Below are 15167 nucleotides of genomic sequence, written 5' to 3'. Positions count from 1 at the left end.
TAAGTGGTATTGTCCTTTTGTGTTTATTCTGCCAATTCTTCCGCAGTTAAATGACCTTCTGTTGATTTATGAAAGTAATATCCAAATTCACTTTTGAAGAGATGTTAATAAACTTTGTTTTTATTCCCTCCTTGGCCCCTTCTTAATTTTCTCACTTGTTCATAACCTTTGAAATATGCCGCTCTTCAGACCACAGGGGTCTCCAAAAGTGTGTCCTCTTTTTCCCAGCTCTACCACTTGCTCTGGAAAAAAAAAAAAAGACATTATTTCTACCTGCAAACATTGTACTGTGTTTAGACTCTTTTATTTATTTAAAATATACTGGCATTGTGCAAAGAACATTTGCCCATGTGCATTATCATATATTGTATAATGCGATATTTTATGTTATGTAATGTCCTACCCTGTTGGAGAAGAAAAGCAGCACTCATTTCCCTGCAAGCAAACATACCATGCTATATAGATAAGAAAACAGTGTTTTCTCTTCACCTTAATGAAATAATTCCTCCATGATTTTTATACACCAGTTCAGAAGAGTGCAGACAATTAATGTTAGAAAACTGAAGTTCATTGAATATCAAAATTCACTGAAGCAAGTTACTTTCCAGGATGATGGAAGAATGTAATTGCTCGTGTTGGCATAGCTTAAGTGATTGAATTCCTTAACAATGAAAGCAGTTTTGAACATACCAAAGGAGATTGGAATGACCCACGTTTAAAATATTAAGAACTGAGAAATAATATTGCTGAATGCCTCTCAGATTTTAAAGTCTGTGTAATTGGTCAAAAGAATAAAGTTGTGTGTGTAGCTCATGTGACACATTAATATTTGGGTCATTGAGCATAATGAATTTGATTTGACAGAATCATCTATTAATTTTTTTTTTTAGGGAAAACTTCTATGAAGCTTATTTTGAAAAATGTGGCTTGGCATCTAGCTTAGCTAAGAAAGTTTAACATAGATATAGTTGCAATAAGGTTAATTATGCTAAAAATTGAAATACTCAAAAGATATAGTTTAGCAGCATAAACAAAGACTGTCTGCAGACTGTCCTTGAGTCACTGTGATCAGTGAAACTGGGTAACTAAGGTGTATTGAGCTTTACAAATACTTTGTATATTTGAAATGTGAAAATGTGTGATTCCTCAGTCACGTTTGATTGTATATTTTACTCCTTATAAAGAAATCTGAGTTTTACAAGTATAGGCCTCTTGATTGTATTACAAATGGTGGCATTTTACAAAGATACTGCATTAATATGTATTTTTGCTTGAAGATTTTCAACATATTTTGAACAAAATCAATCCATGGGTTTTTGGCATTTGTTTATGTGAGCAACTTGAGACTTTATGCACCTTTTTGACAAAGAATCTTGAGGCTTAAACATTTATGGAAGGACTTGAAGCATCATTTTTAAGCATCAATTTTTTTTATTAGAAGTTTGAGGAGGTACTGAAATTTGATGTTGTGAAATACATGAGACTGGTGAATATTGATTATTGATTGCACTGCATTCACCAGACCAGATGTATTTTTATGTTAAAGGCTACTGCTCAGGATGTTCTAGCCTTTCTTATATAGTGATACCTAAAAGAAGTTAAAGCCCTTTTTCTGATTTAATGGTGAGTCAGGAAGTCAATGATCAGAAAATGTTTGATTTGAAGAACTACTGGAGAACTACTGCCAGGCAGTTATTTATGAGACCATGAAGAAACAATTTTATGGGAAACATTTTGGACAAAACAGAAAAAATGCAGCACACCTTTAATAAGATTTCAACTCAGCCCCCTAGTTCCCTTTTACAGATTTTGAAATTAATTTGAAAGAAAAGCAAGTGTATCCAAAATCATGTGCAGACACTTACAAATAAACGTTAGGGATATTCTCTTTACATATGACTTGCAGTTGTAAGCAAATATTGGGACTTGTAACAACTATTTTAATCATTGTTCTTTCTAAATCTTTATATTAATTCCTACATGTTTACAGTTTGATATCAGAGACTGAGTTTCTGGGTTTTACTGTGGACAGACGTGTGTTAGGAGAAGATTGGCTCAAAAATTAACATTATGATATTAAGAATAAATTCAACAACAAATGAGTAATAAATTTTAAAAGAAGTCTTTCATGCTTAGTTCAATATATAATGTATCCTTAAATATTTCATAAGCTATATGAGCAGGTCAAAATCAATAGATTACATTCTTACATTCTAGTCAACAAATTTGGAGGATGTTTTTCCAAGCGCTCAGCTGGAGGGTTTTTTTTTTTATTTTGGTTTTAGGATCTCTCTCCTCTTCTTCCCTTCTTTGTTTTTTTGTTTTGGGGTAAAAATTTCGATTTGAAAGGAAGCACTCTAGGACAAAGCAGATGTTCAGCGGGTCGCTGCGTGTCCAGTAGAGGGAGTGTTTTAATGCAGCACGGGCAGAACCTGGTGTCTGCCTGATCACTGTGGGGAAAGGAGGGATCTTCCCAGCTTAAATGCAGGAGGAACAGCCTGAAAATTGATACTGGATTTTTGACTGTTTTCTGCTGATGAAAATTTTGAAAATATTGCATAGTAAGTTATCATGCACTTCATTTTGAAATACTTGTATTTTCTGACTAAAAAATGAAATCTTAAGTACAAATCTAAACATACTGGTAGGATTATTCCTTCATCTTTCTTAATGTGGAAAAGCATTGTACTAAAAACTTGTTTCTGGTTTAATGAGTAAATAAAATACTCTTTACTTACAAGAATAAACAGGATGAGTTATGCTGAAAATAGAGCTGTTATAGAAGAATTTTTCAAGGAAAATAGGGATAGATAGAAAACGTTCACAGATGACACTGGCAAATGAAAATGGAAGTCTAATTAATAAAATGTACCTCTGAGAGAAAGTTGGTGAATATGATAGATACAGTGAAAGGTCAGAGTTTCTTGTAGAAAGAATCAGATTATCTTGATTACTGGAATATATCTGGGAATAGGATGAATATAATATCAAATCCAAGCTCATCAGCTGGACAACTAGGGCTATGCATCCTTGAGTATGTCTGGACCTCAAAGTAGAAGTAAAGCATAGAAGTGAATGCCTTGCAAATTTGGGGAGCAAATAATATATTCTGCTTAATTTGGGGACTCAACAACTTCATGAAGGAGAAAACTTGCTAGGCAGTTGCTGGATGGTGACAAGAGCAAAGCTTTACAAGTAACTTTTGGCAGCAGTGGCAGATGGTGAACAGTGCTTTCCTTCCTCCCAGGTGTTTTACTGGCAACGTGAGCACTTGTGTGGTGTGTTAGAAACATATTCAGAGATAATCCATCTCACAAGTAACAACTTTAAACCTTTCTTGCCTTTTTAAATTTATTGGTTTGTCATTATCGGTTCCATGATTGGGTTCTTCATGCAAAATTCAAAGTGCAAAAAATGCAGGTGGTGGCTCAGCACAGACATTGGGGGACAGCACAAGGACAGAAATGAGCAGCTATAATAGGGAGGGTGACAACCAATGCAGTATTGCCTGTGACTCTGACCATGGCTCGTCATCAGTTCATCACATGCATCTGGCAAAATATTTGTGGTAGAAAGAGAGAAGTATTGGTGCCATTTTACAGATTTAGTTTACAGGTGTGTCATTTAGAATACTGGTACAGACTTCCTGTGCTCACAGCCAGGAAAGATAACAGCAAATGGATAAAAATATACAGAAAGGGCCACAAAAATTTAGGAGATGAAGAACTTTGTATGGGAGTGGAGTCTGGAAGGGATTGTATTGTGATTAGTATAGTGAAAGAACAGTGGAGAAGAGATGCTTTTATTGTCTCTGAATGAACAGGGATAAATATAAGGAGGGAGAGCTATATTTAGCTGAAAAACAACTTTGGCTGTTTGGCAATTTGGAACAAATTGCTATGAAGTGAAAAAGAATGCATTTAGCATAGAAATTCCCAGAATATTCCTCAACAGCTGGAAGAGGTCCTGGAAAAATTTTCTATTACAGTTTGTGAGGGCAAGCAACCTGGCTGTGTTAAGACTGAACTTGAAAATCAACAAAAGGGATTATACATGAGTCAGATATATGTTGGACTAGAGGTTCCTATTTCTCCCAGTCACGTGTTTTACTACTAGGATGCAGTTTAACCCCTTTGGAATTTATGAAACCTGAAATCTTGGCTCTGTTTACATCAGTAATAAAACTGTTGCTGGTTGTAGTGGAGTGAGGATTTCTCTCGGGGCCCTCAAGTATGAGTAGTTCTAGGAGTGATGTGTGTGTTTGAGAGCCCTCCCAGTGATTTCCACTTCAGCCTACTAGGTCCCAAGGGCAGGGGAAACAGGGTATTCCCTTTATGAAAAAGGGAAATGGAAAGCCAGAATTGTTCTGTATAAAGCAGACCCAATCCCTATACCAGTTTTTACTGCAAGAGTTTACACAAAGGGCTGGAGCTCAGTAGAGGGCACAGCTGAGAACAGGCTGAGAACTGTGTGAAAAAAGGTGTGATAAGGTGAGTGATATTAATTGTAGTACATGACCATAACACCCTTTGCTCTCCTTCAGGCTGAAAAAAAAACCCCACCAAAAAAAAGAAGGTTCTTCAGCCTCTTGCTGGCCATAAATTATATTAGCCTTCCTAGAGGGAATTTCAGCTGATGGATTTTAGCACTCATCAATTTATGGCACTTGGAAATGCTTTAAAAATATCTAGAAAATCCATCATTTAATTCTGATTAATTTTAATTTCTGCATCTTAACTTGATGAACAACTGAGAAATAAATTTTAAATTATGAAAGAAACACATATGGTTTTCTATCTTTAATTTCTATGGCATTTCGAAACTGCTTAAGGACCTATTCATTCTAAAAATAGTTCCTTTGTTTTAGACCAGGTTATCGAAAATCCTTATGATCAAGAAGGAACACATCAAACAATTGAGAGAGATGAATACAGAAGCAGAAAAGCTGGTGAGAATGTTCTCTTTTCAATTCTTAAAACAGGATATGCTTTAACAGCTGATGCAAATAGATACAATTAGAAGTAGAGTCTAGATAAAATCTGTATTTGATTGCTTCCTATAACATGAAATTTTTTTTTATTTTTTTAAAGACAAGTCAGAGAGGTCAGTAGTTTGAAATATGATTCTCCTTTGAAAGCGTTTGGAAACTGATTAATGTTAATATCAGGATAGCACTTGTCACTTGACACATAAAGTAAGGAAATACTATGTACTTTGAGAACGTGGGGTATAAGTTTGTCTGGTAAGACATTCATCATAATATTACTTTGCAGATGTTAGATGCTTATTTTCTTAGCTTTCTGACTAAAACAATTACTCATTTCAGAGATTTTCTATGTAAAGCTCTGAGTGCCCTTGACCAGCATTTAAAATTACAGTACCAGAGCAGCTACAGCATAATTAGCAGCAGCAGCAGAATAGTTTTTCTTGCTAACTTTATCTAATCAGCAGTCAGTAAATCAAAATGATAAGAATGCCTCGTCTACCACCCATGGCTATAAATCAACTTGAAAGCAGAAGGATATCAGTCTCAACCTTCTGCCAGCGCCCATTCAGGCTGTTGTCTCTGCAGTGTACAGACAGAAGGCTAAAGGTTTGTGGAGAGGAAGAGGAGTCCCTTTTATTTCTTGAAACCAAAACGCTGACTTCTTTTTTCATGTAAAATATTTGAATGTTGAAGGTTTTGATTTATTGTGGTAAGATTTCTGATTTTGCCTCTTCAACGATCATATGCATGTGTGCATTCTGTTACTCTGCTTCCTACTGCCCCATCCATCCCCATGTCTCTGTAATTATCTTGTTTTGTGCTGTGATGAAGCCCTTCAGAACCTTGTTGTCATTTCAGTTACTACATTATTTTTCTTGTGCATCAAATGTTTTGTATTGTAATTTTGTGTGTTAGTAACTAAAGGAGATGCAAAGAGAAGTAGATTAAAACATACCATTGCAACCTCTAACTGTGATAATGAAAAAATTACCAACTCTTCTTAAAATAAAAAAATTTTTGTTTTTTCTTAGATATTGGTACTTTTGCATAGATAAGGAAATCATAGGAATGACAGTAGCCTTCCTCTTGATGAGAACCCAGATGTTAACACATCTTTCAGCTACTAAATCATAAATTAACTGTATTGTTATTTTTCTTGGTCTTCTTATTCCACAAAATTGAAAGAGCAAAAAAGAGCAATGGGGAAGAAAGGAATCTAGAAATAAACGTTAAATTTGATATATTTTAGGTCACTTGTAGCCTGGATAAGGACTTAGAGATACTTTTGAAATTCTTCCCTGCTCTATTTCCTTTGTAAACCAGCAATCATAAAACAACCTCTGTTACTATTCAAGGCTGCACTGATAAAAATAGAGGATGTGATACCTTCCTATTGGGCCATATTCTTAGCCTGTCTTCTAATCCTCTTTGTCCCTTGGCAATCCCATCTACATTTGTGCCACTGTATATGTGTTGTTTCTCCTTTAAAATATATTTCCTTTGAACAAGAATCTTTTTCTAGCCCAAATACATTTCAACATCAATAGCATACCCAAAAGAGAATAAAATCAAATCCTTGGAGTTCGTTCAGGTGTACGCTTTGTCAGACTTCGATAATAATTCATACAGTTGTGATTTGATGATTGTTAGAGTAAAACCACTGTTTGGTTTAAAGTAATCCTTTTATTAAGACTTTTTTTTTTTTAATGACTGATTCAATATAGAAATAAATGGAACTGACCAAAATTAGAACAGATACTGAATGTAGTCCATTATTATTTGGCAATAATAATAAATCTACACAACTCATGAGATGCCTTCAGAGGAGCTATTAATGCATAAAACTGCACATTTTCTATTTCATTTTTTTGACATCACTATACAAGTCAGGGTTGCGGGCTATAAACAAATTACCATGTACGTAAAACAGTAAACATTTGGATAAACAAATACAAATAAAAGGATGGACAGTTCATTTTTTCACTTGATCTGCAGTAAAGACAAGGTAGAGGTAGTGCTGGTTGTTTCAGAGAAGCATCTAGATGTGACAGACAGAGGTGTTACTTGTTTCCATCCACTGAAAGCCAATCCATCTTTTTTCTAACGGTTCAGCTGTTTGTCCCTGTTTCCAGATCTTGGATCAGAAACAGTGCTGGTGCTGAGAAATATTCCTTTCACCATCATTACCATAGAATGCCCTTAACCTTTCCTGATAGGGAATCCACAATTGTCTGCAGCTTTCATGGTTAACCTGGAGTAGTCCAGTCTGCTCTAGGGAAGCTGATCATTGGAGAAGGTCTGAAAGTTACAATTTTTTTCCTGTGTTCCAGAGCTGCAGGAAGTGTGTCAAATTTATGCTAGTTTCCAGTGAATTCTGAAATGATGGTGTTAGTTTAAAGCCCTGTTAATTTGGTATTCAGACTTGTAAATCCCTGAAGATTGTTTCAGTGATTGGTTAACTTTGAACTGAACTGATAACTGAAACCTTGATTTTGAGTTTTTGACAAGGATCCTCCTGATGAAGGCTCTTGGCTTTGCAATTTGGTTTATCTTGTGCTGTAAAATCTATAGCTACAGGTCTGATTGTACGAGATACCTGTATCTCAGACTAGAAGTGGCTAGAAGTAGAAGTACATCCATCTTATGTTGCAAAAGGTATTTTTGGAGGAACTTTTATAATATATTGTATGTTTTGTTTCAATTTCGTAAATATCACTCAAACAATATCAAGCTATATTCTGAAAAGAGTATAAGAAAAAAAGTACTGTATTCTGGTATTTATTCTTTTTGTGGAAATTGTGCTTACAAAATACCTACATTAACAAATATAAGCTCTAGTGACTCTCTTTTTTGGCAGAACTGTTAGCTGTAACAGAAGGTGTGTAAGCACTGAGTCATCCTCAAGTGACCACTAACTTACTAGCCAAATGTGCCTCCCATCCTGCAGCAGAGGTGGTCGAGGCCAGATTGTCCTATACTGTTCCCTTGCTGACAGGCTGACAGGATAGTTTTCTGCTGAACCAGTAGAGAGAAGCCATGCCCAGCTATTGGAGAATAAGCAGGTCAGATCACTGTCATCTTCTGTAGCATTTACCACCATAGATTATCGTAGTGCTTTTAAGAAGAGAATAAAAGCGTGGTTGTTACCTACACACTTGTCACTTGGAATTATAAATAGTAATACTGCATTTTAGTATTTTGTATGTTAACTTTTTTTTATTAAACGCTGGGATTTCAAATATCTCAGTATTATTTTCCAGTGAAAGTTCCTTTTGATGAGTTCCAAATTTATAAATGTTCAGTACTGCATTAACTTTAATGTGCTTTGTGTTTTCCACAGAAATCCTATTCCATGCCAATAAGCATTGAGTTTCAGAGGAGATATGCAACTATTGTTCTAGATCTAGAACAACTCAACAAAGACTTAAATAAAGTTTTGCATAAAGTTCAACAGTATTGTTATGAGGTAAGATTTTGCTGGAGTCTGTATGTACTTGTTGGTTTTGCTTAATCTAAGTAGAAAACAGAATTCCTTGGGAATAGGGCATAGGTGGGGGTCACTTTGAAATGAAACTGTTAGTAGCTGTGTTGGATTCCTTCTCTGTCTCTGCCTTTGTCTGAGCAACAGACACTTTTGCTGATACCAGTGGCCTGTTTTTAAATAGACATACATGAAGAAAAAATACTGCATATTATAAACCTGTGAACTTTCTTTGAAATAATATCATTTCACACATCCACCAAATGCAAAGGACATTTTAATTCTTTATTTTTTATTCTTAATTTCTCTCTTATATCTATGCAGCTTGCTCCTGACCAGGGCCTCCAGCCTGCTGACCAACCCACGGATCTGAGGCGTAGGTGTGAAGAGGAAGCTCAGGAGGTCGTCAGGCAAGCAAATACCTCATCGACAGGACAACTTTGTGTTGAGAGTGAAAATTTGACTGATCTTATCTCTAGGCTTACAGCAATATTACTGCAAATCAAGGTACAGTGTTTGCAAAAAAATAGCATCTCCCATAAAACACATAGTATTAAAGCTCTGCCAGTTTCTTTGTGCTGAACTGTGAGAACATTTTTGTTTTCTTCCCCTACAGTGTCTAGCAGAAGGAGGTGATCTGAATTCCTTTGAATTTAAATCACTAACAGATTCATTAAATGACATTAAGAATTCAATAGACTCCTCAAATATCAGGTATTACTTTTCGAATATTTCTTAATTACCCATTTTGTGCCAGCAGGCAGTTCTTACTGTATTTTAGAGATGAACATTTGATTAAAATTTGGAGGTGTAATCTGGTAACTTCTGCTTAACAGGAAGGGTACCATCTAAAAAGGGGCTTCTTACAGGATATGTGAAATGAGCAGTTTTCTGTTTGAACCTATCAGGGAAGTAACCTGGTAAAAAAAAATAAAAAAGCGCTGAATTGGTGCAGCAACACTAGACTTTCTTGTTCTTTAGTCATTTTAGAACATTTTCAGATTTTGAAATCCCACTTACAAGTTCTTTAAACTACAGAACAGTACAACTTCAGTGTTCTTTTAGCATACTCAACCTCTTGTCCGTAAATACCAAAAGCTGGCACATGAGACCAGCTTCCATTAGCAAGATTTTAAGCCAAGAAACAGAAGAACAGCAATATTGTGCCAGATCAAAGGCCCATCTAGTCTTGATGGGCCATTTTTCAACAGTTGTCACAAGCAGGTGCCGGAGGAAGCATTATAAAAATAGCTAGAATATGGTGATACTTGTCTGGAGTACACTGCAGCCTCCAGCAATTTGTGACCAGCATTCTTTAAATAATTAAGATGCTGCTAAATTACATCATTTAGAAAATATACCTAAATGCTAAGTATCTTCTTATACTCTTATTACTTGTATTGCTGCATTTAAACAGGAGGCTGAACATGAGTCTTTAAATTTTTAATTTTTTTTCCCAAAGATAGTAGGATAGCCTTTTATTTCAAAACAATTATTGAGAAATGCTATTTTATAGCATCTTTCATTAGTAAAAACAAAAACCCCAAGCATTAGTGAAACTTCTCTGTGATCAACACTGCAAATTACACATTAGAATGGATTCAACTAAAGGTTGATGTACCCAGCGAAGAATGTGATGTTTCCATTTCATTGTACTTATTTTGGGCATTTTAGCATGTCTTCATAATATTTTGATTTCACTAACTCTGGTCATGTTAAAGCCTTATTTAAAGTACCCAAGTCAGTAACTCTTGATTTCATGCAGCGGTTTGTGCAAATGCTGTTTTCACGGATTTCTCTGTCAGGTTGCATTTGTTTCTACTCCTCTCCAGTTCATCTGAATTTTTATACTGGCTGTGTTCACATCTTGACTTTCACTGTAAAAATATTCAGACACAACTCTTAAATATGGGGTTAAACACTTTTATTTATTTCCTTCTTCTTTTCTTCCCATAGTTGTTTTCAGAATAACGTTGAGATCCATGTTGCACATATTCAGAGTGGTCTGAGCCAGATGGGAAATTTACATGCTTTTGCAGCTAATAACACCAACAGAGACTGAAAACTTCCTCTCAAGTGTACAGCAAGTAGTTCTGGAAAACCTTCCTTTCTATAGGCTTCACCAAATATCCTAACTGCCAGAAGATAAGGGAAAAGAAAACCTCTCAGAAAGGACCCTTTTGAATCTATTATATCCGCTTCTTAAGAAAACCAGCATTACTGGCCAGCGTTACATTAGATTTCTCCATTTGTTATTCACATGCAGTAGTTTTGCTAACTGGTAATCTCTTAGTAATTGCATTTATTATAGTAAACTTGAAAACATACTTTCATATAATTTGAACTTAGTTTTTGAAAGTTCAGATTAATTCTGTGCACCTCTTGCTGTTGGGTCTCCTGGTATGTTAGAAGTGACGAAGAGGAAATGGTTCAGTTTAGTAGCCACATGGCATGTCTTTGTTGTGTAAAGCTACACTTCTGTGTAGGTCTTGAGAACTGCCAGCACCGTCCCTGATCTAAGAAAGCAGCAGCAGGATACAGGCAGCAAACATAAGCTGTAAACATGAGGATGTTGGGCAGGTCTATCAATCAGTCAGTGTCTTGTTGGAGCTCTTAATTTATCGTAACTTATAGAAGGAGTCTAATGAAGGAATATAAAAATGTAACTGGTAACTTTCCAGAAAGAAATTGGTTATGGCTTTTTCCCTCCACACAGGGCAAAAGAAGTGCTGTGGTTGGTATTTTATATAAAAGACTGGTTAAACATATTGTTTTTCCAAATTTTTGTTTGTTTTGCACAACTTTTAAATTAGATTACTGGTTATTCAACAGTACCCAACATATATAAATATGAAAATTTTTATAATGAAATATACCCAGTGAGGTAAACTACAAAAATAAAAAGTGAGAACCTGCCTAGGAATTGGAATTAACCTTTTGGAATGTTAATCTTGTAAAAAGTGTGTATTGGTTTGTTTAAATAGTCTTGTAAAGCTTCTGTGTAATGAATTGTTTCCAGATTTGAATTTTCAGAGATAGCTGTAGAGATGTTTTTGATTCTTTTAGATGCCTCATTAAATAAGGTCTTTTATATGTTAATGTATAAAGAATATGTAAACAGGATTATTTTCAATTTAAAAATTTTGTATAGTTTAAAGATGCTTCTGTATTCTGTGTTGGTATTGTGCCACTGCAAAACTTTAGTGCAGAGTTTATATTTAGCTAAACTTGTTCTGTTAATTAAGAGAAATGCATAAATCTTTTATTCTCAATGAAATTTGTAACTGAATAAATTGAGCTATGAGAGTTGATATATTTCACAAAAATGCAAACTTTTTTGCAGATGGTCTCAGGTCATTTTTTTAAGAGAAGTTAATTGCTGAAAAAAGAAATGTTATGAGGACGAGGTGAGTAGCTGTTTTAAAAGGTACTTAGAAACTTACAAGAAGTATTACAAAATAATGCTAAACAGTAATTTAGCTGAATTACCCATGGAAACTTACCTCTCATAATGCAATAGAACATTATGGTGGTCCCTGCAATTGCTTCTGTAATTATGTTACCCATTATTTTGTGATGTTACCATCTGTTTGGTTAAGAAGACAGAAATGTGTCCTTTCCCACCACCCTTTTCATTTAAACAGAGAAAGGTGCCACAGCCTAACTTAAGGTACATAGGTTTAGTGGACAGGAACTAATCTGATCTACAGCTAACTCGGGAAAAAGGAACCATCCCCTTGCACCCCTGTCCTTGTCTTCTGGTGCTCATAGAACCCACTATCCTTTCTTTAATTATTGCAGGGTAATAGGAAGATACACCATTTGTAACACGCATATCTGTGTACTTTCACATGTCATTTATCTATTGCTGCTGGCAATGTGAATATACACATCTTTTCTTTAAGAGGCTGCATTTCTCCTTGGGTACCAATATGTTGGGTTAGAGATAATGTTGAATTTTGGTGACAGTAACAAATATGACTGTTTTTGCTGAATGTGCCCTAAGCATAGCAGGAGTCTCAAGAACTCACTGCAGCTACTGTAACTGAAGTCTGCAGGAGCAGAACAAGTTACTTTCGTTTCTTAAAATCAGTAAACTTGAATTTACCGTGAGCCTCCAAGAAATGATGGTCTCATTTTTTGTGAGTGCTTCTCTTCAGGGGTCTTCCTGACCCTCAACATAGCAGTTCCTTTTGCACCCAAGTCCACTTGGGAGACAGGTGCTGTCCTGAGGTTGGTTGGTTTTTGCTTCATGTTTTTTCAAGGGCAGCTGTGTTTTTTGGAGGGAGAATATTAATCAGCAATCCTGCTATGCCACTTCACTTACAAGCTTGCAGTCCAGCCAGGGTTCAGCTGTCCCAGATCTCACAAGCACAGGTATGTTATGGGGTGGCACTGAGGAATTTTGTGCATTGGTAGCCTTATTCTAGCAGGAGCGTGATTCCTGACATAGGATATTTCTGCCACCAGTACATGGGTAATGTTTCCTGTGCTTCTGATCCTCATGTCATTCAGGTGCTCTCCCCTAACTGTAGTCTTACAGCTTGCTCTGGTAGGCTCTGACGTACCATTTTGTAGGTTGGCCTTATCCTCAGAATACACATGCAGTAATTTATCCTTCCTCAATAAATTGAATTACAGGAGAGGCTTCTGTTACTACTAATTTTGGTATTCTCAGTGCAGAGCCATTCAGCCCACAACTCATCATTGAACAGCTTCTGTGGAGTCACTAGAATTCAAAGCTGAAGCACCTTTACAGTGTCCACAAAATAGTCCTACTTTTCTGTAGTTTAACACTGACGTTGGCTCAAGTGGCAGACTGGACGCTTTTGTCTGAGCACTTGAGATTTGGAGTTTCATACTACTTAGTCCATAAATTTGCATTTTAGTTCAGGGATGGGGGTGTTCGTTTAGAGGAGATTTGAGACAAATACTGACAGAGAAGGTTTAAGGCTGTTTCTCTAACCCATCCTTCAGGCCCCTTAGGTCTCTCATTGGCAGCTGAACCGCAGCTGTGGCTCTCCAGGACCCGGGAAGAGAACTTGTAGCTGGGATATCTACCACTTTCCTACCTCATGTCAGCCAAGGTAAGACACCCTGCTAAAACACACACAAGCGGAGCAAAAATGTAAACCTTTATTTTCTTCAAAAAACTCCGACAGACCATCCCACTCTTTTCTAAGACCAGTCCCCACCCCCAAAACACAGTGGATTTGGTTAGCTTTTTGGCTAAAGAAGGTTAAATAGAAATACAAAACACGCTATCAGAAAGCTTTAAGTACAGGGTAAAAAGATGTCCTCAGCTGATGGAGCCGACCCGTATCTTTCTTAAATAAATAGGTAAAATCAGTTACTACCGGATAAAGTGCAACAGTGGCAGAGCAGCTGGGGTGAGGTAGCACGCTGTGTGGCTGCTCCCCGCCCGAGCAGCGCACCCCGGGAGGGGTTTGGCGGGTTGGGCTGCGGGTTTAACCCTCTGCCCAGGCCGGGCTGCGTCCCGCCGGGGCGGCGCTCAGAGGGCGCGGAAGGCGCTGAGCGCGTTCTCCTCCCACTCCGAGCCCGACTCCGAGTAGCCGCTGGTGTCCTCGGCATCCGACACGGGCGAGTACTGCCCGCAGAAGGCGCGGGCCGGCGCGAAGGGGCCGGCGGCGCTCCCCGCGAACGGGGCGGGTTCGGCCCGGCCGGGCTGGCCGGGCGGGAAGCCCTCGAATCCGGGGCAGGGAGGGAAGGCGGCGGCCGGCGGCCACTCGTAGGGGGCCGAGCCGTCCTCCGCCCGGGCCGCCCCGGGGAGGGCGCGGCGGGGCCGCTCCGGGGCGCGCAGGGCGGCGAAGTGGGGCGGCCGCGGGCAGGGCGGCGGCGGCGGCGCGGCGGGGCCGGGGCGGGGCGGGCCCCGCTGGCGGCGGGACTTGGCGCGGCGGTTCTGGAACCACACCTGGGGAGAGAGGGCGGCGGTGAGGGCGGCGGGGCGGCCCCGGCGCGGCGGGCGCGGCGCGGCCGACGCCCCTCACCTGGATGCGGGACTCGGGGATCTGGGTGGCGTCCGCCAGCTTCTCCCGCAGATAGATGTCCGGGTACATGGTGTCCTGGAAAACCAGCTCCAGCGTCTCCAGCTGCGCCGCCGTGAAGCTCGTCCGCTTCCGACGCTGCGAAGCCGCCGGCGCCCCCTCCGACGGCTCGGCCGAGGGAAGCGCCCTGAGGGCGGGCGAGGCCGGGCCGGGCCCGCCGCCCCCCGCCCACCTGCCCGCGGGGAAGGCGGGCGGCTCCGCCGGGGACCCCCCGAAGCGCAGCGCGGCCATGGCAGCGGCGAGCAGGGGTCCGGACCGTGCCCCGCCCTTTATAGCCGGGGAAGGGGGCTCGGCGGGGGCGGGGGTTCGAGGGGGCGGCACTGCCCCGCGAGGAAGGTGAGCGCTGGGGCCCCGCCGGGCTGGGGGCCGGGAGGTGCCCGGCTGGGGCGGCCCCTGCCTCGCTCAGCCCAAAGGACTCGGCAGTGGCCGGGCACCGCAGCCCTAGGCCTGCCCGACGGGGTGGGTGATGGCCGGCAGCCCTCGGCTCCCTGCGCGGAATGTGGACAGCAGAAGGGAGAGGGAACTTTGCATCTGTCCTTTGTGGGCAAAACAACTTGGTGTTGGGAGGCTGGCACGCCGCATAGGACTGTCCCCCAGCTGGGTTATTTCTGATAAAACATCTGGGCTGATAGGG

The 15167-nt window shown here is 39.6% G+C and overlaps 2 protein-coding genes across 7 annotated transcripts in view; one reads left to right on the top strand and one right to left on the bottom strand.

Moving 5' to 3' along the window:
- The window catches only part of LIN9 (lin-9 DREAM MuvB core complex component), a 47088-nt gene that overhangs the window by 28632 nt on the left and 3289 nt on the right, over positions 1 to 15167 (top strand). Inside the window, exons 11-17 of one of the 5 annotated variants that reach the window (XR_007903916.1) lie at positions 4868 to 4948; positions 8328 to 8453; positions 8793 to 8975; positions 9085 to 9182; positions 10425 to 10749; positions 11812 to 11875; positions 13446 to 13555. Coding sequence is in view for 1 of the 5 variants with exons in the window: in XM_051783405.1 (XP_051639365.1) it covers positions 4868 to 4948; positions 8328 to 8453; positions 8793 to 8975; positions 9085 to 9182; positions 10425 to 10530 (594 nt within the window). In the remaining 4 variants the exon portion in view is untranslated. The other 4 variants (XR_007903915.1, XR_007903918.1, XR_007903917.1 and 1 more) reach the window with 4 other exon arrangements.
- Positions 15 to 14764, bottom strand: MIXL1 (Mix paired-like homeobox). Of its 2 annotated transcripts, none has more exons than XR_007903919.1 (2): positions 14477 to 14553; positions 15 to 242 (listed from the first exon to the last, which is right to left on the bottom strand). XR_007903919.1 is itself a non-coding variant. In XM_051783427.1 (2 exons), the coding sequence occupies exons 1-2, from the start codon at positions 14762 to 14764 to the stop codon at positions 13981 to 13983; spliced, it is 708 nt and encodes a 235-aa protein (XP_051639387.1). In that variant the 3' UTR covers positions 13911 to 13980. The 2 variants fall into 2 exon arrangements, 1 of the variants encoding a protein (XP_051639387.1); XM_051783427.1 differs by lacking the exon at positions 15 to 242 and adding an exon at positions 13911 to 14400 and having other exon boundaries at positions 14477 to 14764.

This window comes from Manacus candei, unplaced genomic scaffold, assembly GCF_025592945.1.
Source record: "Manacus candei isolate 608988 ecotype Guabito, Panama unplaced genomic scaffold, ASM2559294v1 h1tg000017l, whole genome shotgun sequence".
Taxonomy (NCBI): domain Eukaryota; kingdom Metazoa; phylum Chordata; class Aves; order Passeriformes; family Pipridae; genus Manacus; species Manacus candei.
The sequence above is the reverse complement of the archived record's forward strand: the minus strand, read 5'-3'. Positions and strand labels throughout refer to the sequence as shown.